Source organism: Electrona antarctica (assembly GCF_951216825.1).
Source record: "Electrona antarctica genome assembly, contig: scaffold_223, whole genome shotgun sequence".
NCBI lineage: Eukaryota > Metazoa > Chordata > Actinopteri > Myctophiformes > Myctophidae > Electrona > Electrona antarctica.
The window spans coordinates 127136-151583 of NW_027638010.1; the positions used below are offsets into that span (position 1 = coordinate 127136).

Genomic DNA, 24448 nt, shown 5'->3' on the forward strand with positions numbered 1-24448 from the left:
AACCCTAACTCCTGAACCCTGAACCCTAACTCCTGAACCATACACCCTGAACCCTGACTCCTGAACCCTAACTCCTGAACCCTAAACCCTAAACCCTGAACCCTGAACCCTAACTCCTGAACCCTGAACCCTAACTCCTGAACCATAAACCCTGAACCCTGAACCCTGACTCCTGAACCCTAACTCCTGAACCCTAAACCCTGAACCCTGAACCCTAACTCCTGAACCCTGACTCCTGACTCCTGAACCCTAACTCCTGAACCCTGAACCCTAACTCCTGAACCCTAAACCCTAAACCCTGAACCCTAACTCCTAAACCCTGAACTAGCACTCGTTGGGCTAAAAACAGCCATAGCCGTCATCACCATGTGACGAGGTCAGCACATTTGGGCAAGTGGCATATTGTAATGCATGGAATGGATTCAGAATCATTAAAAAAATAACATTGACTAACACACATTGACTAACATTTCTATCATAAAGCTTTAGACTACTCACCCTAACCCTAACCCTAACCCTAACACACATTGACTAACATTTCTATCATAAAGCTTTAGACTACTCACCCTAACCCTAACCCTAACCCTAACACACATTGACTAACATTTCTATCATAAAGCTTTAGACTACTCACCCTAACCCTAACCCTAACCCTAACACACATTGACTAACATTTCTATCATAAAGCTTTACTCACCATTTCTGGGTTCATGGGATTTCCAGTAGACGCCATGTGGCCAATTGAATTACAGTGGGCGCCCCTCACTTCATACAAGTGTGATTTCTTTCTTCAGCTCCATCGGCCCCTGTTCTGACAGCCCACCCGTCCGCTGCCCCCCCCATGCAGAGCGTCTACCCCCAGCAGATGTACCCTCAGTATCAGCCCCAAGTTCAGGTTCAACCCCCAGTACAACCTCAACCGGTGGTCCAACACGCTCAACCACTGCAGAAAACCGAGGCTCCGCCCCCAGTGACCCCAGCGGTGACCCCTGTGACCCCAGCGGTGACCCCTGTGACCCCAGCGGTGACCCCTGTGACCCCAACGGTGACCCCTGTGACCCCAGTGGTGACCCCGGCGACCCCGGCCTCAGATTCAACTCCTGAAGCTGAGCCTCCAGTTCTACCAGAGACTGAAGCACAGTCTGTGGAAAAAGGTATTTTCTTTGACTGACGCGTGTTTTGTGTGGGTGGGGAGGAGCAAGGTGTTCCTATAGCAACCTGTAGGTGGGGATGAGCAAGGTGTTCCTATAGCAACCTGTAGGTGGGGATGAGCAAGGTGTTTCTATAGTAACCTGTAGGTGGGGATGAGCAAGGTGTTCCTATAGCAACCTGTAGGTGGGGAGGAGGGTATTTTCTTTGACTGACGCGTGTTTTGTGTGGGTGGGGAGGAGCAAGGTGTTCCTATAGCAACCTGTAGGTGGGGATGAGCAAGGTGTTCCTATAGCAACCTGTAGGTGGGGAGGAGCAAGGTGTTTCTATAGTAACCTGTGGGTGGGGAGGAGCAAGGTGTTCCTATAGTAACCTGTAGGTGGGGATGAGCAAGGTGTTCCTATAGTAACCTGTAGGTGGGGATGAGCAAGGTGTTTCTATAGCAACCTGTAGGTGGGGATGAGCAAGGTGTTCCTATAGCAACCTGTAGGTGGGGATGAGCAAGGTGTTCCTATAGTAACCTGTAGGTGGGGATGAGCAAGGTGTTCCTATAGCAACCTGTAGGTGGGGAGGAGCAAGGTGTTCCTATAGCAACCTGTAGGTGGGGATGAGCAAGGTGTTCCTATAGTAACCTGTAGGTGGGGAGGAGCAAGGTGTTCCTATAGCATTGATTGATTGATTGAAAATGTTATTAACAGTTTGCAGAATTACAGTACATTTCAAGCACAAACTCAATACAAAGGCTGTTAACTGTGAGTGGACGACCCAATTAAGCATTACACTTGTTTACAACAGGGTCCACCATGTTCAAATCATCAAAACATTTAGAGACGTACAAATAGACACTTCTATATAGACAAAGAACAGTACAGGAATTCATCATAATGGAGGTAAAAAGGGAAAAGAAACATATACAGTGAGGGAAAAAGGATTCAGATTTTACGGGGGCCAGTTTCGAATTGCAGCCATCCGTAGGTGCCCTTTGAGAGCGGTTTTGAAGGAGTCAAGGGATTCGCATGTCTTAATGACTGTTGGTAGGGCGTTCCACATTTTGGTGGCATAGGAGCGAAAAGAATTTAGTCCCTTGTTTGTGCCGAATCTGGGTTGAACATGATTCGTTGCACTCCCTCTGGTGTTGTGGGTGTGGACTTCGTTAACATTAAGGAAGTATCTACACAGGTACATGGGTATCTTGGTGGAGTATCGAATCTTGTGGACCAGACCCATTGCAAGATGCTGTACTCTGTCGCCGACCCTAAGCCATGCCAGTCTGTCAAAGTGGGCAGGGGTGAGGTGGGTTCAAGGTTCAAGGTTCAAGGTGTTTATTGTCACACAGATGTACAGGTACAGCATTGTGAAAAACTTACGTTGGGTGATGCTCCACAATACACATAAGTAAAAAAGTAAATAATTAAATAACGATACTAAGTATAAAAGTTTTTTCGGGGGGTGAGGCCAAGTAGGAGCCTGACCAGTTTGTTTTGGGAGGTCTGGAGCCTTTGAGGTGCTGTGGTACCAGGAGGTGCATGCATAGTCAAAGAAGCCTTGTACAAGGGCTCCTGTTAAGGTCTTCAAGGTGTTTTTGTCGACCAGTGAGGAGATCCTGTAAAGGAATCTTGTTCTTTGGTTGACTTTTTTGATTACGTTGGTGGCCATTTTATCACCGGAAAGATTAGCCTCCAGGATGGAACCTAGGTAGGTAATTTCATCTTTACGTGTGATAACATTGTCACCCACTCTAACCAAGAAGCCATTTGCCTTGCTGAGATTACTATTAGATCCAAAGAGAATGGATTCAGTTTTTCCCAGGTGTAAAGTAAAGTTATCAGCGAGCCAGGTGCAGATTCTACCGAGTTCAGAGCTGAGGGCATTTTCAACCTGCAGTTTGTCCCTGTCCGAGACCAGCAGTGCCGAGTCATCTGCGAACAGGAACAAGTTGCAGTCACAAGCTGAAGTCATGTCGTTAACATATATCAGGAACAGTAGAGGCCCTAGTATGCTTCCTTGTGGAACGCCACAGCTCACTGGGAGGGGGGGGGGGGGGGGGACAGTGTTCCGTTCACTTCCACCATCTGTTCTCTCCCCTCCAGGTAGGATTGCATCCAGCTCGCAGATGTGCTATCGAAACCAATTGCTTTTAGCTTGTTAACCAGTATGGAGTGGTTCACTGTGTCAAAAGCCTTTTGGAGGTCCAGCATGACCATGTCGCAGTATTTGCCAGCGTCCACCTCTTGTTTGATGTGGTCGCTCAAATAGAGAAGGCATGTGTCAGTGGAGTGGGATGTTCTGAAGCCAGATTGGAACTCGTACAATAATTTATTAGTGGCAAGATACTTTTCAACCTGTTCATAGACTATTTTTTCCATCACTCGAGATGGAGCTTAGAATAGAAATAGGGCGGTAGTTGACGGGGTCTAATTTACTCCCTTTCTTGTGCAGGGGGGTTACTTTGGCCAGTTTGAAATCTAGGGGGACCTGTCCCTGTTTGATGGAGAGGTTTTAATGTGCTCTACACCAAAGAGCCCAGAGTGGGAGGGCAGATTGTTAACCAGCGTTGTTGATATGTTTGTAAAGAAGATGTTCAAGTAGTTGGCCACATCAAGCTTGTCAGTGATGAGAGTGTTGTTCGCTTTAATGTTTATGTTTGAAAACCTGGTTTTCAGTTTCTGACTATAGCCTAATTGGTTGTTGAGTAGCTTCCAGAGCCCCCAGGCTATGTGTACTTGCACAAGCCGTGTTTAGTGCGTGGTGGTGGACTGGCTATTATACACCGAGCTGACATCCGAATTAAAGAGGTCAGCATGCCTGCTGTCACCTCATTTGAGTGTGTTGGATTCACACTCACTGGGTTTTCCCAGATTCAGTTTGTCCTCATATACCGTCCACCTAAGACAAAACAGTCTGTCTTTTTGTCTGAATTATCAGAGTTGCTCACACCTGTCTGTGCCTTGTGTCCATCTACACACCTGCTTGGCGTCATGAACATACACGTGGACAACAGCGCCAACCCATTTGTGGCAGAGTTTCTGTCACTGTTGGACTGTTTCAACTTCACGCAGCATGTACAGGGCCCCACCCACGACCGAGGCCACACATTGGACTTCTGTTCCACTGGCACACCTGCCTCCAACCTGGAGTGCCTGGATCTGGGCTTCTCTGACCATCGTGCCATTGTGTTCACAATACCTGCCTCTATACCCAAACAGCACCCTGGACGTACAATAACCTTCCGGAACATCAAGAGAGTGAGTACACCAGCCCTATCTGCCCAGATAGCCACTCATATGGCTACGGCTCCTCCCAACACCATGGTGGATGGCCTGGTAACTCACTTCAACGCTGCCATATCCCTCAGCCTTGACTTCCTGGCCCCCCTAATTACCCGGACCGTTTCCTTCAACCGTCCGGCCCCCTGGTACACTCCTGAACTCCGCACCTTGAAGGCCACTGGTCGGCAGCTGGAGAGGCTCTACAAACGAACTGGCCTCACTGTCCATCGTCTGGCCTACAAAGACCATGTAGATGCCTACAAGGATGCCCTCTCTCGGACTAAGACCCAATATTATTCCACTCTTATTGGCTCTCAGCAGAACAACCCTAGAATGTTGTTCTCCACCATCAACCGCCTACTACGTCCCCTCAGTGTTCCGGACTCTTCAGGTGCCCCTGACCTCTGCTCCAGGTTCTTGGACTTCTTCCAAGCTAAAGTGGACTCCATCCATCAACAGCTCGTGGCACCTGCCTCCTCCACTCCACATGCACCCCGGCCGCAGGACGCTGCCCCAGTGGCACCTGCCTCCTCCACTCCACATGCACCCCGGCCGCAGGACGCTGCCCCAGTGGCACCTGCCTCCTCCACTCCACATGCACCCCGGCCGCAGGACGCTGCCCCAGTGGCACCTGCCTCCTCCACTCCACATGCACCCCGGCCGCAGGACGCTGCCCCAGTGGCACCTGCCTCCTCCACTCCACATGCCCCCCGGCCGCAGGACGCTGCCCCCCCCTGCCTCCTCCACTCCACATGCACCCCGGCCGCAGGACGCTGCCCCAGTGGCACCTGCCTCCTCCACTCCACATGCACCCCGGCCGCAGGACGCTGCCCCAGTGGCTGACTGCATTACAACGTGCCTCTTCTCTTCCTTCACTGCTGTGGATGCTCCTAGGGTCACTGAGCTGGTCATTAAGGCTAACTCCTCCACCTGCTCTCTGGACCCCATGCCCACAGCACTAGTGAAGACGTGCCTACCCACCCTCTGCCCTTTCATCATGGACATTGTCAACTCCTCACTGCAAACTGGCACAGTACCCTGCAGCCTCAAAATCGCCTCAATTACCCCGATCCTCAAGAAGCCTGGGTTGGACCCTGAGGAGCTGAGCAACTACCGGCCGATTTCCAACCTTCCTTTCCTGAGTAAAATCTTGGAAAGAGTAGTTGCCGCCCAAATACAACAACACATGTCCAACCATAGGCTTTATGAACCACTCCAATCCGCTTACAGAACTCACCACAGCACGGAGACCGCCCTATTAAAGATCACCAATGACCTTCTCATTGCTGCTGATTCTGGCCTCGTCAGCATTGTGGTTCTTTTGGATCTCTCCGCAGCCTTTGATACAGTCTCCCACTCCATCCTCCTCGACCGCCTCACCACCTGCCTTGGCCTCACGGACATAGCTCTCTCCTGGTTCCAGTCATATCTCTCCAACAGACAACAGTTTGTCACCATCAACTCCTCCAGATCTCACCCAGCCCCAGTCAACCACGGTGTACCACAAGGTTCCGTACTTGGCCCATTACTGTTCACCATTTACATGCTCCCCCTGGGTCAGATTATTCGCCACCATGGTCTGAGCTTTCATTGCTATGCTGATGATACTCAACTGTATCTCAGCACCTCACCTTCCGCTCAGCTCCCCCCTCAGACCCTTGTCAACTGCCTCACTGAAATAAAATCCTGGATGACCACTAACCTTCTCAAACTAAACAGTTCAAAGACAGAGCTCATGGTCGTGGCTCCCAAGGCACTGCTCCATACAATTGGACCTTTCCTGCTTCAGGTTGATGGCAGTTCCATAAGTCCATCTCTGGAAGTCCGCAACCTGGGCATCATTCTGGATTCAACCCTCTCCTACCAGTCACATATCAAATCCATAACCAAATCAGCATTCTACCACCTCAAGAACATCTCCAGACTCCGCCCTTCACTCTCCGACTCCGTGGCCGAGACCCTCATCCATGCATTTGTTACCTCCCGCCTGGACTACTGCAATGGAGTCCTGTTTGGGGTCCCAAACAAGTACCTGGACAGGCTGCAGTACGTCCAGAACTCAGCTGCCAGAGTTCTCACCCGCACCAAGCCTTGGCAGCACATCACCCCCACCCTCAAACAACTGCATTGGCTTCCTGTCAAGTTTCGTATCAATTATAAACTCCTACTTCTCACCTACAAATGTCAAAATGCCCTGGCTCCACAGTACCTCTCAGCCCTCCTCCATAAACCTCCTGTGACACGGAACCTGCGGTCCACAAACATGGACCTCCTCTCTGTCCCCAAGGCAGTCAAGCGAACCTTCGGGGACAGAGCGTTCAGTGTGGCAGCCCCCACCCTGTGGAACTCTCTTCCAATAGAGATTCGCCATGCTCCAACACTGGACTCTTTTAAGGCTGCCTTGAAAAGACACTTATTTTCTCAGGCTTATGGCATATAGTCTTTGATTGTTGTTGGTAATTTTGTAAAGCGTCCTTGGGTTCATGAAAGGCGCTATATAAATTCAAGCTATTATTATTATTATTATTAGAGCTCTCGAGGATTGTTTTTGTTTTCCTCAGCTTTATTATTAATAAAGTTACTTTTGGCGGATTTGATCATGGCAGTAACATTATTTCTTAGCCTGTTTCGTTGGGTTTTTAGGTTGTCCAGCTGAGCTTGGAGACCCCTGTTGAAGCGCTTGGCAAGCTTTGACTTGCATTTTAGAAATTCAGAGCATTTTTTGTCTCTGGCATTCGTTGCAGTCATTATGTCCGAATTCATCCATGGCTCCGAGCGGGTTTTGACCCTGATGGTTCTCAGAGGAGCCATGTAGTTCAGTACTGATGTAAATTTGGTTTTGAAGCCAAGCCAAGCTTCTTCAACAAGTGTGCTAAATGTTAAGCTCATCGGACCAATCCAGACTCTCCAATTCTTGGTTAAAGAACTCACACGAGTAGGTTTTGAGGTCCCTTGATATGACTGCTTTGTGGCAGCCAGACTTTTGTTTTTGTTTTTTGCGGGTACAGAATATCATGAAATGATCACTAAGCCCGCATACAATAACACCTTTCTTGGAGATTCTGGATTTGTCCGAGGTCAGAATGAGATCAATGACAGTTTGAGTAGAAACACACACTCTAGTGGGTTGGGTAATAAGCTGGCTAATACTATGCAGATCACAAAACCTACTAAATTATTTGAAAACAGGCGCCTCTTTACGCTGTACGTCTGTATTCAGATCTCCCATCAGGATTTTCTCTGCAACCTCCTCCTCAGCTAAGCAACCCTCAAGAATATCATAAAAGCCTTGCTGATCAGGAGGTCTGTAGACTGTGCCAACTAGTACTGATTTCGCATTTTTGAAAATTAATTCAACCCACACAGTTTCAATTTCAACATGCTGTAAGTCAGTACGGGTAATGAATTCAGTATCTTTGTGGATATACATGCAAACACCACCCCCATTACGGTTTCTATCATTTCTGACTACTGAATAGTTCTCAATTTCAATCTCAGCGTCCCTGATGGATTCATCTAGTTTGGTCTCAGAAAAACACAAAATGTTTGCCTTGCCGGTAAGGAATAATTCTCAAATTTCGGCCAGTTTGGAATAAAGGCTGTTTACATTGAGATGAAAAAGATGAATACCATTGTTGTTGAGGATTGATTTGTTGATGTCAGCAATTGAGAAGAGTTGATCAGGTCCATTGTCTTTGTTAGTAGCCATGGGTTGAATAGGGGGAAGGGAGCGGGCGTCCTCGGTGGGGGTGGGGGTGGGGGGGGGGGGAGATTCACGTTCAGCTCCGTTCCTTTGTTTGATTGCCTTGGAGGATCTGCGTTGGGTCCCCAAGTCGGCTCCGTGGCCGTACCTTGAGTTGGCTGTGTGGCCGTGACCGTCTCATGTGTTGTCCTTGCGATGGGTCCCCAAGGCGGCTCCGTGCCCGTACCTTGAGTTGGCTGTGTGGCCGTGACCGTCTCTTTTGTTGTCCTTGCGTCCGTGTTCATCAGGCTGCAAATTTGTTTCTTCGCCTGAAGTCTAGTGAGTACAGGACCAGGATTGGGTTGGATGTCTCCTGCCATTAACAAGAATATACAACAGAACAGGCGTCTGTCGATCTTGCCAAGCAGGGGTTTGTTTCTTTTGGCCGGATTGCAGGTTAACAGCGCGTGGATTCCAGCCGCGCCGTGCCCGAGATGTTTACCGGTCGATCCATTGTTGTTGCCGAGGAGATAAAACGTGCTGTGTTCTTCGTTGTTTACGCTGGTGTTGTTCTCGTAATCAATTTTCCTCATATCCACGTGATGGTAAAACCAGGGTGAATTGGAGTAGAAATCCATAATCCACAGGAGTATAAAAAGAAAATGAGCGAGAAAATACGCTTTTTTGTCAACATTCTGTGACTTGGCGCAGGAGCGAGACGAAACACGTCTGTCCATCTCAACGACCGGATGGTTAAAAAAAAAGCAACCTGTAGGTGGGGATGAGCAAGGTGTTCCTATAGTAACCTGTAGGTGGGGATGAGCAAGGTGTTCCTATAGCAACCTGTAGGTGGGGATGAGCAAGGTGTTTCCTATAGTAACCTGTGGGTGGGGATGAGCAAGGTGTTTCTATAGCAACCTGTAGGTGGGGATGAGCAAGGTGTTTCCTATAGCAACCTGGACAGTGTTAAAAGTAGATTTTCAGCCAAACCGCTTAATCTACGAGATATCTCGTAGTTGGCAGTCAAAGAGTAAATAAATAAATAAAAAGTATTTAACTTTATGTTTGTCGTTTGTTTTATGTGTTTTTTCAGGTGCAACCAAGACGTCTGGAGTCAAAAGCAAAAGTAAAACTTCTGCCGTAGCAAAGAAAGGTAACACAATACGGTACGGTACGGTACGGTACGGTACGGTACGGTACGGTACGGTACGGTACAGTACATGGCCATATTGATAATCATAACGTATGTAATAATAATACATTATGATAATCATAATGGCTGCACCTTAATCAACACATGAAACACTTCTTCTTCTTCTTCTTCTTCTTCTTCTCCTCCCTCAGAAGTCAGAGTTAAAACCTCAGCAGTGAAGAAAGGAAACGTAACAGAGGTGTCATCGTCCAAGACCTCCACACCTGCTGCTACTACAGGTCATTCACCTTTGACCTTTAACCTTCTCCTTTTCATCTAAAACTCCTTTATTTAGGGCGCGTTCGGAAATAGCACACTGAGTGCACTGCACAATGTACACTAATAGGACTGACTGCACACTAATAGGACTGACTGCACTGCACAATGCACACTAATAGGACTGACTGCACACTAATAGGACTGACTGCACACTAATAGGACTGACTGCACTGCACAATGCACACTAATAGGACTGACTGCACACTAATAGGACTGACTGCACTGCACAATGCACACTAATAGGACTGACTGCACTGCACAATGCACACTAATAGGACTGACTGCACACTAATAGGACTAGCCTGGAACTCACCTATGCTTTTTATGGCATAGGCAGCTCCCGGCAGGATCCGCCGGGAGAAACTATGCGCAGCTGCGCGACATGAGACTAATTACTTAGAGCGACAGAGAGAGAGAGGAGTGTGTGTACATGTGTGCTTGTGTGTGTCAATTTAACAAAGGTGCAGACGATCAGAAATCAGCAGAGAGTGAGCGATGTTTGCAATACTGTATGCCAAATTGAAGTGGACTCGGACTGGGTCTGGGTTTCCGAGGCTATAATAGGACTGACTGCACTGCACAATGCACACTAATAGGACTGACTGCACACTAATAGGACTGACTGCACACTAATAGGACTGACTGCACACTAATAGGACTGACTGCACACTAATAGGACTGACTGCACACTAATAGGACTGACTGCACACTAATAGGACTGACTGCACTGCACAATGCACACTAATAGGACTGACTGCACTGCACAATGTACACTAATAGGACTGACTGCACACTAATAGGACTGACTGCACACTAATAGGACTGACTGCACACTAATAGGACTGACTGCACACTAATAGGACTGACTGCACACTAATAGGACTGACTGCACTGTACAATGCACACTAATAGGACTGACTGCACTGCACAATGTACACTAATAGGACTGACTGCACACTAATAGGACTGACTGCACACTAATAGGACTGACTGCACACTAATAGGACTGACTGCACACTAATAGGACTGACTGCACACTAATAGGACTGACTGCACTGTACAATGTACACTAATAGGACTGACTGCACACTAGTAGGACTGACTGCACTGCACAATGCACACTAATAGGACTGACTGCACTGCACAATGCACACTAATAGGACTGACTGCACTGCACAATGCACACTAATAGGACTGACTGCACACTAATAGGACTGACTGCACACTAATAGGACTGACTGCACACTAATAGGACTGACTGCACACTAATAGGACTGACTGCACTGCACAATGCACACTAATAGGACTGACTGCACACTAATAGGACTGACTGCACACTAATAGGATGACTGCACTGCACAATGTACACTAATAGGACTGACTGCACACTAATAGGACTGACTGCACACTAATAGGATGACTGCACTGCACAATGCACACTAATAGGACTGACTGCACTGCACAATGTACACTAATAGGACTGACTGCACACTAATAGGACTGACTGCACACTAATAGGACTGACTGCACACTAATAGGACTGACTGCACTGCACAATGCACACTAATAGGACTGACTGCACACTAATAGGACTGACTGCACACTAATAGGACTGACTGCACACTAATAGGACTGACTGCACTGCACAATGCACACTAATAGGACTGACTGCACACTAATAGGACTGACTGCACTGCACAATGCACACTAATAGGACTGACTGCACACTAATAGGATGACTGCACTGTACAATGCACACTAATAGGACTGACTGCACACTAATAGGACTGACTGCACTGTACAATGCACACTAATAGGACTGACTGCACACTAATAGGACTGACTGCACACTAATAGGACTGACTGCACACTAATAGGACTGACTGCACTGCACAATGCACACTAATAGGACTGACTGCACACTAATAGGACTGACTGCACACTAATAGGACTGACTGCACTGCACAATGCACACTAATAGGACTGACTGCACACTAATAGGACTGACTGCACACTAATAGGACTGACTGCACACTAATAGGACTGACTGCACACTAATAGGACTGACTGCACACTAATAGGACTGACTGCACTGCACAATGCACACTAATAGGACTGACTGCACACTAATAGGACTGACTGCACTGCACAATGTACACTAGTAGGACTGACTGCACACTAATAGGACTGACTGCACACTAATAGGACTGACTGCACTGCACAATGCACACTAGTAGGACTGACTGCACACTAATAGGACTGACTGCACACTAATAGGACTGACTGCACACTAGTAGGACTGACTGCACACTAATAGGACTGACTGCACTGCACAATGCACACTAATAGGACTGACTGCACTGTACAATGTACACTAATAGGACTGACTGCACTGTACAATGCACACTAATAGGACTGACTGCACACTAATAGGACTGACTGCACACTAATAGGACTGACTGCACACTAATAGGACTGACTGCACACTAATAGGACTGACTGCACTGCACAATGCACACTAATAGGACTGACTGCACTGCACAATGTACACTAATAGGACTGACTGCACTGCACAATGCACACTAATAGGACTGACTGCACACTAATAGGACTGACTGCACTGCACAATGCACACTAATAGGACTGACTGCACACTAATAGGACTGACTGCACACTAATAGGACTGACTGCACACTAATAGGACTGACTGCACACTAATAGGACTGACTGCACACTAATAGGACTGACTGCACTGCACAATGCACACTAATAGGACTGACTGCACACTAATAGGACTGACTGCACACTAATAGGACTGACTGCACACTAATAGGACTGACTGCACACTAATAGGACTGACTGCACTGCACAATGCACACTAATAGGACTGACTGCACTGCACAATGCACACTAATAGGACTGACTGCACTGCACAATGTACACTAATAGGACTGACTGCACACTAATAGGACTGACTGCACACTAATAGGACTGACTGCACACTAATAGGACTGACTGCACACTAATAGGACTGACTGCACACTAATAGGACTGACTGCACTGCACAATGCACACTAATAGGACTGACTGCACACTAGTAGGACTGACTGCACACTAATAGGACTGACTGCACACTAGTAGGACTGACTGCACACTAATAGGACTGACTGCACACTAGTAGGACTGACTGCACACTAATAGGACTGACTGCACACTAGTAGGACTGACTGCACACTAATAGGACTGACTGCACACTAATAGGACTGACTGCACACTAATAGGACTGACTGCACACTAGTAGGACTGACTGCACACTAATAGGACTGACTGCACACTAGTAGGACTGACTGCACACTAATAGGACTGACTGCACACTAATAGGACTGACTGCACTGCACAATGTACACTAATAGGACTGACTGCACTGCGCAATGCACACTAATAGGACTGACTGCACTGTACAATGCACACTAATAGGACTGACTGCACTGCACAATGCACACTAGTAGGACTGACTGCACACTAATAGGACTGACTGCACTGCACAATGCACACTAATAGGACTGACTGCACTGCACAATGCACACTAATAGGACTGACTGCACACTAATAGGACTGACTGCACACTAATAGGACTGACTGCACTGCACAATGCACACTAATAGGACTGACTGCACTGTACAATGCACACTAATAGGACTGACTGCACACTAATAGGACTGACTGCACTGCACAATGCACACTAATAGGACTGACTGCACTGTACAATGTACACTAATAGGACTGACTGCACACTAATAGGACTGACTGCACACTAATAGGACTGACTGCACACTAATAGGACTGACTGCACACTAATAGGACTGACTGCACACTAATAGGACTGACTGCACTGCACAATGCACACTAATAGGACTGACTGCACTGCACAATGCACACTAATAGGACTGACTGCACTGCACAATGCACACTAATAGGACTGACTGCACTGCACAATGCACACTAATAGGACTGACTGCACTGTACAATGCACACTAATAGGACTGACTGCACTGTACAATGTACACTAATAGGACTGACTGCACACTAATAGGACTGACTGCACACTAATAGGACTGACTGCACACTAATAGGACTGACTGCACACTAATAGGACTGACTGCACACTAATAGGACTGACTGCACTGCACAATGCACACTAATAGGACTGACTGCACTGCACAATGCACACTAATAGGACTGACTGCACTGCACAATGCACACTAATAGGACTGACTGCACTGCACAATGTACACTAATAGGACTGACTGCACACTAATAGGACTGACTGCACACTAATAGGACTGACTGCACACTAATAGGACTGACTGCACACTAATAGGACTGACTGCACACTAATAGGACTGACTGCACACTAATAGGACTGACTGCACACTAATAGGACTGACTGCACTGCACAATGCACACTAATAGGACTGACTGCACACTAATAGGACTGACTGCACACTAATAGGACTGACTGCACACTAATAGGACTGACTGCACACTAATAGGACTGACTGCACACTAATAGGACTGACTGCACACTAATAGGACTGACTGCACTGCACAATGTACACTAATAGGACTGACTGCACACTAATAGGACTGACTGCACACTAGTAGGACTGACTGCACTGCACAATGTACACTAATAGGACTGACTGCACACTAATAGGACTGACTGCACACTAATAGGACTGACTGCACACTAGTAGGACTGACTGCACACTAGTAGGACTGACTGTACACTAATAGGACTGACTGCACACTAGTAGGACTGACTGCACACTAGTAGGACTGACTGTACACAAATAGGACTGACTGCACACTAGTAGGACTGACTGCACTGCACAATGTACACTAATAGGACTGACTGCACACTAATAGGACTGACTGCACACTAATAGGACTGACTGCACACTAGTAGGACTGACTGCACACTAGTAGGACTGACTGTACACTAATAGGACTGACTGCACACTAATAGGACTGACTGCACACTAATAGGACTGACTGTACACTAATAGGACTGACTGCACACTAATAGGACTGACTGCACACTAATAGGACTGACTGCACACTAATAGGACTGACTGCACTGCACAATGCACACTAATAGGACTGACTGCACACTAGTAGGACTGACTGCACTGCACAATGCACACTAATAGGACTGACTGCACACTAGTAGGACTGACTGCACACTAATAGGACTGACTGCACTGCACAATGTACACTAATAGGACTGACTGCACTGCACAATGCACACTAGTAGGACTGACTGCACTGCACAATGTACACTAATAGGACTGACTGCACTGCACAATGTACACTAATAGGACTGACTGCACTGCACAATGTACACTAATAGGACTGACTGCACTGCACAATGTACACTAATAGGACTGACTGCACACTAATAGGACTGACTGCACTGCACAATGTACACTAATAGGACTGACTGCACACTAATAGGACTGACTGCACACTAATAGGACTGACTGCACACTAATAGGACTGACTGCACACTAATAGGACTGACTGCACACTAGTAGGACTGACTGCACTGCACAATGCACACTAATAGGACTGACTGCACACTAATAGGACTGACTGCACACTAATAGGACTGACTGCACACTAATAGGACTGACTGCACACTAATAGGACTGACTGCACTGCACAATGCACACTAATAGGACTGACTGCACACTAGTAGGACTGACTGCACACTAATAGGACTGACTGCACACTAGTAGGACTGACTGCACACTAATAGGACTGACTGCACACTAGTAGGACTGACTGCACACTAATAGGACTGACTGCACACTAGTAGGACTGACTGCACACTAATAGGACTGACTGCACACTAATAGGACTGACTGCACACTAATAGGACTGACTGCACACTAGTAGGACTGACTGCACACTAATAGGACTGACTGCACACTAGTAGGACTGACTGCACACTAATAGGACTGACTGCACACTAATAGGACTGACTGCACTGCACAATGTACACTAATAGGACTGACTGCACTGCGCAATGCACACTAATAGGACTGACTGCACTGTACAATGCACACTAATAGGACTGACTGCACTGCACAATGTACACTAATAGGACTGACTGCACACTAATAGGACTGACTGCACTGCACAATGCACACTAATAGGACTGACTGCACACTAATAGGACTGACTGCACACTAATAGGACTGACTGCACACTAATAGGACTGACTGCACACTAATAGGACTGACTGCACACTAATAGGACTGACTGCACACTAATAGGACTGACTGCACTGCACAATGCACACTAATAGGACTGACTGCACTGCACAATGCACACTAATAGGACTGACTGCACACTAATAGGACTGACTGCACACTAATAGGACTGACTGCACACTAATAGGACTGACTGCACACTAATAGGACTGACTGCACACTAATAGGACTGACTGCACACTAATAGGACTGACTGCACTGCACAATGTACACTAATAGGACTGACTGCACTGCACAATGTACACTAATAGGACTGACTGCACTGCACAATGTACACTAATAGGACTGACTGCACACTAATAGGACTGACTGCACTGCACAATGTACACTAATAGGACTGACTGCACACTAATAGGACTGACTGCACACTAATAGGACTGACTGCACACTAATAGGACTGACTGCACACTAATAGGACTGACTGCACACTAATAGGACTGACTGCACACTAGTAGGACTGACTGCACTGCACAATGCACACTAATAGGACTGACTGCACACTAGTAGGACTGACTGCACTGCACAATGCACACTAATAGGACTGACTGCACTGCACAATGCACACTAATAGGACTGACTGCACACTAATAGGACTGACTGCACACTAATAGGACTGACTGCACACTAATAGGACTGACTGCACACTAATAGGACTGACTGCACACTAATAGGACTGACTGCACACTAATAGGACTGACTGCACACTAGTAGGACTGACTGCACTGCACAATGCACACTAATAGGACTGACTGCACTGCACAATGCACACTAATAGGACTGACTGCACACTAATAGGACTGACTGCACACTAATAGGACTGACTGCACACTAATAGGACTGACTGCACACTAATAGGACTGACTGCACACTAATAGGACTGACTGCACACTAATAGGACTGACTGCACACTAATAGGACTGACTGCACTGCACAATGCACACTAATAGGACTGACTGCACACTAGTAGGACTGACTGCACACTAATAGGACTGACTGCACACTAGTAGGACTGACTGCACACTAATAGGACTGACTGCACACTAGTAGGACTGACTGCACACTAATAGGACTGACTGCACACTAGTAGGACTGACTGCACACTAATAGGACTGACTGCACACTAATAGGACTGACTGCACACTAATAGGACTGACTGCACACTAGTAGGACTGACTGCACACTAATAGGACTGACTGCACACTAGTAGGACTGACTGCACACTAATAGGACTGACTGCACACTAATAGGACTGACTGCACTGCACAATGTACACTAATAGGACTGACTGCACTGCGCAATGCACACTAATAGGACTGACTGCACTGTACAATGCACACTAATAGGACTGACTGCACTGCACAATGTACACTAATAGGACTGACTGCACACTAATAGGACTGACTGCACACTAATAGGACTGACTGCACTGCACAATGTACACTAATAGGACTGACTGCACACTAATAGGACTGACTGCACTGCACAATGCACACTAATAGGACTGACTGCACACTAATAGGACTGACTGCACACTAATAGGACTGACTGCACACTAATAGGACTGACTGCACACTAATAGGACTGACTGCACACTAATAGGACTGACTGCACTGCACAATGCACACTAATAGGACTGACTGCACACTAATAGGACTGACTGCACTGCACAATGTACACTAATAGGACTGACTGCACACTAATAGGACTGACTGCACTGCACAATGCACACTAATAGGACTGACTGCACACTAATAGGACTGACTGCACACTAATAGGACTGACTGCACTGCACAATGCACACTAATAGGACTGACTGCACTGTACAATGCACACTAATAGGCGAGTGCGCTCCTGGTGCGCATTTCCGCACCCTTAACCTAACCCTAACCCTACACCTTTATTTATTTTCATTATCCTTTTCATCTAAAACACCTTCATGTAAAGATGACTATAGAGGGTATGCGCGTGACATCATCATCAAACCAGGAAGTTATGCAGGAACGCCTACTGAGTGGCAAAAAACTACTTTCTGGCCTTGACAGCCCATACATCCACACAGAAAAGTCCTATCTGATTGCATTAAACAACATTAAACAATGTTAAACTCACTTTGCCTGTTGCTTTGCCACTCGATTAGTCACTCGATGAGCCATTCACTTTAAGCATGCGCATACTCTCTATAGATCTGCTGCTACAGGTTTACCTTTATTTACCCTAACACTTTATTTATACCTTAACACAACAGGCCCCTTACCCTAACCCTAAGGGTTTATTTACCCTAACCCTAAGGTTTTTTTTATACCTTAACACTACAGGTCATAAATGTGTCAAATGTGTAATGAGTTAATAATTAATTATTGTCTCTTTTCAGACAAGAAGAAGTCAAGAAGTCAGGTGGAAAAGGCTGGTACGTTTCTATTACTTCCTGCTTAATTATGTTCATGTTTAAATTCAATGTTTCAATGTTTAAATATCAATAATGTATTTTTTGTTGAAATGTGCTCCACAGTATCAGATTATTGTTAATGATATAGTGATACATGTTAATGATATAGTATCAGATTATTGTTAATGATAAACAATGATATTAATGATTCTCTTTTCTCAAAGTTAAAAGTGAGAAAACCACTGAGAAGAAATCTGACAAGAAAACCAAAGGTACAGAGTCACAATATATAATATATAGAGACAGTCACATGTATTATATGTGTTATGTTTTATTATTATATATGTGTATAGGTTATATGTTATTGCTATTATATGACAGACAGACTTGCTCGCTCGCGGCAGAAATATCTTCCTGGTTTTTAGATGGAAATGAAGCGTGTTTTATATATAGTTAATAATGTTCTGAATGAAGCGTGTTCTGAATGAAGCGTGTTTTATATATAGTTAATAATATAGTTAATAATGTTCTGGCCGACTGTCTAAAAACCAGGAAGAGAGACTCCTGCCGCGAGCAGCTTGTTGCCACCCGGTGTCTCGTATATCTGCTTGTACTGTCTGGGTATAACCTAGGATTCATCTGCTTGTACTGTCTGGGTATAACCTAGGATTCATAGGTATATCTGCTTGTACTGTCTGGGTATAACCTAGGATTCATAGGTATATCTGCTTGTACTGTCTGGGTATAACCTAGGATTCATAGGTATATCTACTTGTACTGTCTGGGTATAACCTAGGATTCATAGGTATATCTGCTTGTACTGTCTGGGTATAACCTAGGATTCATAGGTATATCTGCTTGTACTGTCTGGGTATAACCTAGGATTCATAGGTATATCTGCTTGTACTGTCTGGGTATAACCTAGGATTAATATGTATATCTGCTTGTACTGTCTGGGTATAACCTAGGATTCATAGGTATATCTGCAGGACTGAGGTACCTTTAGTACCTTCAGTACTGAGGTACCTCGGTACCTTTAGTACCTTCAGTACCTCGGTACCTTCAGTACTCAGTAAAGTATTCGGTACCTTCAGTACTCGGTAAAGTATTCGGTACCTTCAGTACTGAGGTATCTTCAGTACTGAGGTACCTTCAGTACCTTCTGTACCTTCAGTACTGAGGTACCATTAGTACCTTCAGTACCTTCAGTACCTTCTGTACCTTCAGTACTGAGTACCTTTAGTACCTTCAGTACTGAGGTACCTTCAGTACTGAGGTACCTCGGTACCTTTAGTACCTTCAGTACTGAGTACTCAGTAAAGTATTCGGTACCTTCAGTACTGAGGTACCTCGGTACCTTCAGTACCTCGGTACCTTCAGTACTCGTTAAGTATTCAGTACCTTCAGTACTCGGTACAGTATTCGGTACCTTCAGGTTGCCCTAATCCTAATCATTCCACTGTTTGTTCCTGCAGAGTCAAGAGTTGAAGTACTGAGGTACCTTCAGTACCTTCTGTACCTTCAGTACTGAGGTACCTCAGTACTGAGGTACCTTCAGCACTGAGGTACCTCAGTACTGAGGTACCTCCAGTACCTTCAGTACCTTCAGTACTGAGGTACCTTCAGCACTGAGGTACCTCAGTACTGAAGGTACAGAAGGTACTGAAGGTACCTTCAGTACTGAAGGTACCTCAGTACCTTCAGTACTGAGGTACCTTTAGTACCTTCAGTACTGAGGTACCTTTAGCACCTTCAGTACTGAGGTACCTCGGTACCTTTAGTACCTTCAGTACCTCGGTACCTTCAGTACTCAGTAAGTACTGTACTGTCTAGTACTGTCTGGGTATAACCTAGGATTCATATGTATATCTGCTTGTACTGTCTGGGTATAACCTAGGATTCATAGGTATATCTGCTTGTACTGTCTGGGTATAACCTTGGATTCATATGTATATCTGCTTGTACTGTCTGGGTATAACCTAGGATTCATAGGTATATCTGCTTGTACTGTCTGGGTATAACCTAGGATTCATAGGTATATCTGCTTGTACTGTCTGGGTATAACCTAGGATTCATAGGTATATCTGCTTGTACTGTCTGGGTATAACCTAGGATTCATAGGTATATCTGCTTGTACTGTCTGGGTATAACCTAGGATTCATATGTATATCTGCTTGTACTGTCTGGGTATAACCTAGGATTCATAGGTATATCTGCAGGACTGAGGTACCTTTAGTACCTTCAGTACTGAGGTACCTCGGTACCTTTAGTACCTTCAGTACCTCGGTACCTTCAGTACTCAGTAAAGTATTCGGTACCTTCAGTACTCGGTAAAGTATTCGGTACCTTCAGTACTGAGGTATCTTCAGTACTGAGGTACCTTCAGTACTGAGGTACTATTAGTACCTTCAGTACTGAGGTACCATTAGTACCTTCTGTACCTTCAGTACTCAGTAAAGTATTCGGTACCTTCAGTACTCGGTAAAGTATTCGGTACCTTCAGTACTGAGGTACCTTCAGTACTGAGGTACCATTAGTACCTTCAGTACTGAGGTACCATTAGTACCTTCTGTACCTTCAGTACTGAGGTACCAGTACTGAGGTACCTCAGTGCTGAAGGTACCTCAGTACTGAAGGTGCTAAAGGTACCTCAGTACTGAAGGTACTAAAGGTACCTTCAGTACCTTCAGTACCTTCAGTACTGAGGTACCTTCAGCACTGAGGTACCTCAGTACTGAAGGTACAGAAGGTACTGAAGGTACCTTCAGTACTGAGGTACCTTTAGTACCTTCAGTACTGAGGTACCTTTAGCACCTTCAGTACTGAGGTACCTCGGTACCTTTAGTACCTTCAGTACCTCGGTACCTTCAGTACTCAGTAAAGTATTCGGTACCTTCAGTACTGAGGTATCTTTAGTACCTTCTGTACCTTCAGTACTGAGGTACCATTAGTACCTTCAGTACTGAGGTACCTTTAGTAGCTTCAGTACTGAGGTACCTTTAGTACTGGGGTACCTTCAGTACTGAGGTACCTTCAGTACCTTCTGTACCTCCAGTACTGAGGTACCTTTAGTACCTTCAGTACCTCGGTACCTTTAGTACCTTCAGTACGGTACCTTTAGTACCTTCAGTACTGAGTACTCAGTAAAGTATTCGGTACCTTCAGTACTGAGGTACCTCGGTACCTTCAGTACCTTCAGTACCTCGGTACCTTCAGTACTGAGGTACCTTCAGTACTGAGGTACCTCGGTACCTTTAGTACCTTCAGTACCTCGGTACTTTCAGTACTCAGTAAAGTATTCGGTACCTTCAGTACTCGGTAAAGTACCTTCAGTACTGAGGTATCTTCAGTACTGAGGTACCGTCAGTACTGAGGTACCATTAGTACCTTCTGTACCTTCAGTACTGAGGTACCTCAGTGCTGAAGGTACCTCAGTACTGAAGGTACTGAAGGTACTGAAGGTACCTTCAGTACCTCAGTACTGAAGGTACAGAAGGTACTGAAGGTACCTTCAGTACTAAGTTACCTTTAGTACCTTCAGTACTGAGGTACCTTTAGCACCTTCAGTACTGAGGTACCTCGGTACCTTTAGTACCTTCAGTACCTCGGTACCTTCAGTACTCAGTAAAGTATTCGGTACCTTCAGTACTCGGTAAAGTATTCGGTACCTTCAGTACTGAGGTATCTTTAGTACCTTCTGTACCTTCAGTACTGAGGTACCATTAGTACCTTCAGTACTGAGGTACCTTTAGTAGCTTCAGTACTGAGGTACCTTTAGTACTGGGGTACCTTCAGTACTGAGGTACCTTCAGTACCTTCTGTACCTTCAGTACTGAGGTACCTTTAGTACCTTCAGTACCTCGGTACCTTTAGTACCTTCAGTACGGTACCTTTAGTACCTTCAGTACTGAGTACTCAGTAAAGTATTCGGTACCTTCAGTACTGAGGTACCTCGGTACCTTCAGTACCTTCAGTACCTCGGTACCTTCAGTACTGAGGTACCTTCAGTACTCGTTAAGTATTCGGTACCTTCAGTACTCGGTAAAGTATTCGGTACCTTCAGGTTGCCCTAATCCTAATCATTCCACTGTTTGTTCCTGCAGAGTCAAGAGTTGAAGACAACACAACAGACAAAAAGAAAAGTAAGAATACTTTTGATTTATAAAATAAACGATTAGTTTTATATTGTTAAGATTCACTGATTTAAATAAACGATTAGTTTTATATTATAATGACGTTGACCCTTGACCTCTTGCGTCATCAGGTCAGAAATATTTCCAGTGTGTTTACGTTCCGGGTCGAAGGTCGCAGTACCCCCTGCGACCTTTAACCTCCGCCATGACCCCTCTGATGACCCCTGCGATGATGTCACCAGCCCTGAGGTCCAGGTTGGAACAGAGCCGGGCAGGGAAATAACATTCATCACTAGACTGGACTACACAAAACTACAGAAAACTACAATAACCTTCATGTTGAAACGACACACAACTACACAGAACTACAATACCATTCATGTTGGAACTAGACCGGACTACAGAAAACTACAGAAAACTACAATAACCTTCATGTTGGAACTAGACCGGACTACAGAAAACTACAATAACCTTCATGTTGGAACTAGACCGGACTACAGAAAACTACAATAACCTTCATGAACTACACAAAACTACAGGAAATAACAATCATGTTGGAACTACTACCGAACAGGAAAATAAGTGACAGGAAGTGACAGGAAACCTAAATGGACACAACGTCTCAGTAAATTATATTTATTTGTGTTTGTTTATTTATTTTATTTTATGAAGTCTTACTGTACTCCCACAATGCTTTGCTGCCCGACTGTTCATCAGTTTTACAGAGTCAGGGTAATGCTATTGTGCACGTGAACGTGTGTGTGCACGTGAACGTGTGTGTGCACGTGAACGTGTGCACTTGGATGAAATCACCCGTCAACCAACTATACATCTGCCATATATATATATATATATATATATATATATATATATATATATACACATACATACTACTATGGATGATTTCTCTATTCAGCTGATATTGTTGCAAGATGCTGTACTCTGTCGTCACCCCTAAGCCATTACAGCCTATCAAAATGGGCAGGGGTGAGGTGGGTTCTGGGAGTAAGGCCAAGTAGTAACTTGACCAGTTTGTTTTGGGAAGTCTGGAACCTTGTTTTAAGGGCCTTTGAGGTGCTGTGGTACCAGGAGGTGCATGCATAGTCAAAGAAACCTTGTACGAGGGCTCCTGTTAGGGTCTTCAAGGTGTTTTTGTTGACCAGTGAGGAGATCCTGTAAAGGAATCTTGTTCTTTGGTTGACTTTTTTTATTACATTGGTGGCCATTTTATAACCGGAAAGATTAGCCTCCAGGATGGAACCTCCTTTCTCAGGTTTCTATTTGATCCAAAGAGAATGGATTCAGTTTTTCCTTCAGGTCTAACCCTAACCCTAACTCTAACCAGGTGTAAAGATAGTTTTCCTTCAGGTCTAACCCTAACTCTAACCCTAACCCTTCAGGTCTAACCCTAACCCACTCTAACCAGGTGTAAAGATAGTTTGTTATCAGCGAGCCAGGTGCATATTCTACCGAGTTCAGAGCTGACGGCCTTTTCAACCTGCAGTTTGTTCCTGTCCGAGACCAGCAGTGCTGAGTAATCTGCGAACAGGAACAAGTTGCAGTCACAAGCTGATGTCATGTCGTTTACATATATTAGGAACAGTATAAACCCCTAGTATGCTTCCTTGTGGAACGCCACAGCTCACAAGGGGGGGGGGGGGTTCTCTCCCCTCCAGTGGACCCGTAAGAATCCATGGTCTGTTCTCTCCCATCTAGTGGGGACCAAATGGACCCGTAAGGATCCATTTGGTTCCATTTGTACACTCAGAGTTATCAAGGTTCGTGAAATTAAAAACATTTGAGAACCATTGTACTACACTAAATCAAACCAAGCCTTCATTAGGATAATAAGGTAACACCAAATAAGGTGTTACCAGTTTTCCTCCAATGTGGAATATTGTTTTATTTCTAGTCCCCCTGATGTACAATACATGTGTACATTATTACAATATAATACAATACATGTGTAAATTATTACAATATATTATCAATGTATATTGTGGTTTTGTCACCTTATGTT

General features: G+C 45.6%; 1 protein-coding gene across 1 annotated transcript in view; it reads left to right on the plus strand.

Annotated features, from left to right (window-relative positions):
* LOC306918465 (uncharacterized protein) overlaps positions 1–22922 on the plus strand; it is a 67821-nt gene extending 44899 nt beyond the window's left edge. The window contains exons 20-27 of the mRNA XM_079531367.1: positions 795–1154; positions 9194–9253; positions 9445–9531; positions 18281–18316; positions 18520–18567; positions 22399–22437; positions 22560–22738; positions 22782–22922. Of these exons, the coding sequence (XP_079387493.1) occupies positions 795–1154; positions 9194–9253; positions 9445–9531; positions 18281–18316; positions 18520–18567; positions 22399–22437; positions 22560–22711 (782 nt within the window). The 3' untranslated portion in view covers positions 22712–22738; positions 22782–22922. The remainder of the gene's footprint in view (positions 1–794; positions 1155–9193; positions 9254–9444; positions 9532–18280; positions 18317–18519; positions 18568–22398; positions 22438–22559; positions 22739–22781) is intronic.
* The last annotated feature ends 1526 nt before the right edge of the window (positions 22923–24448 follow it).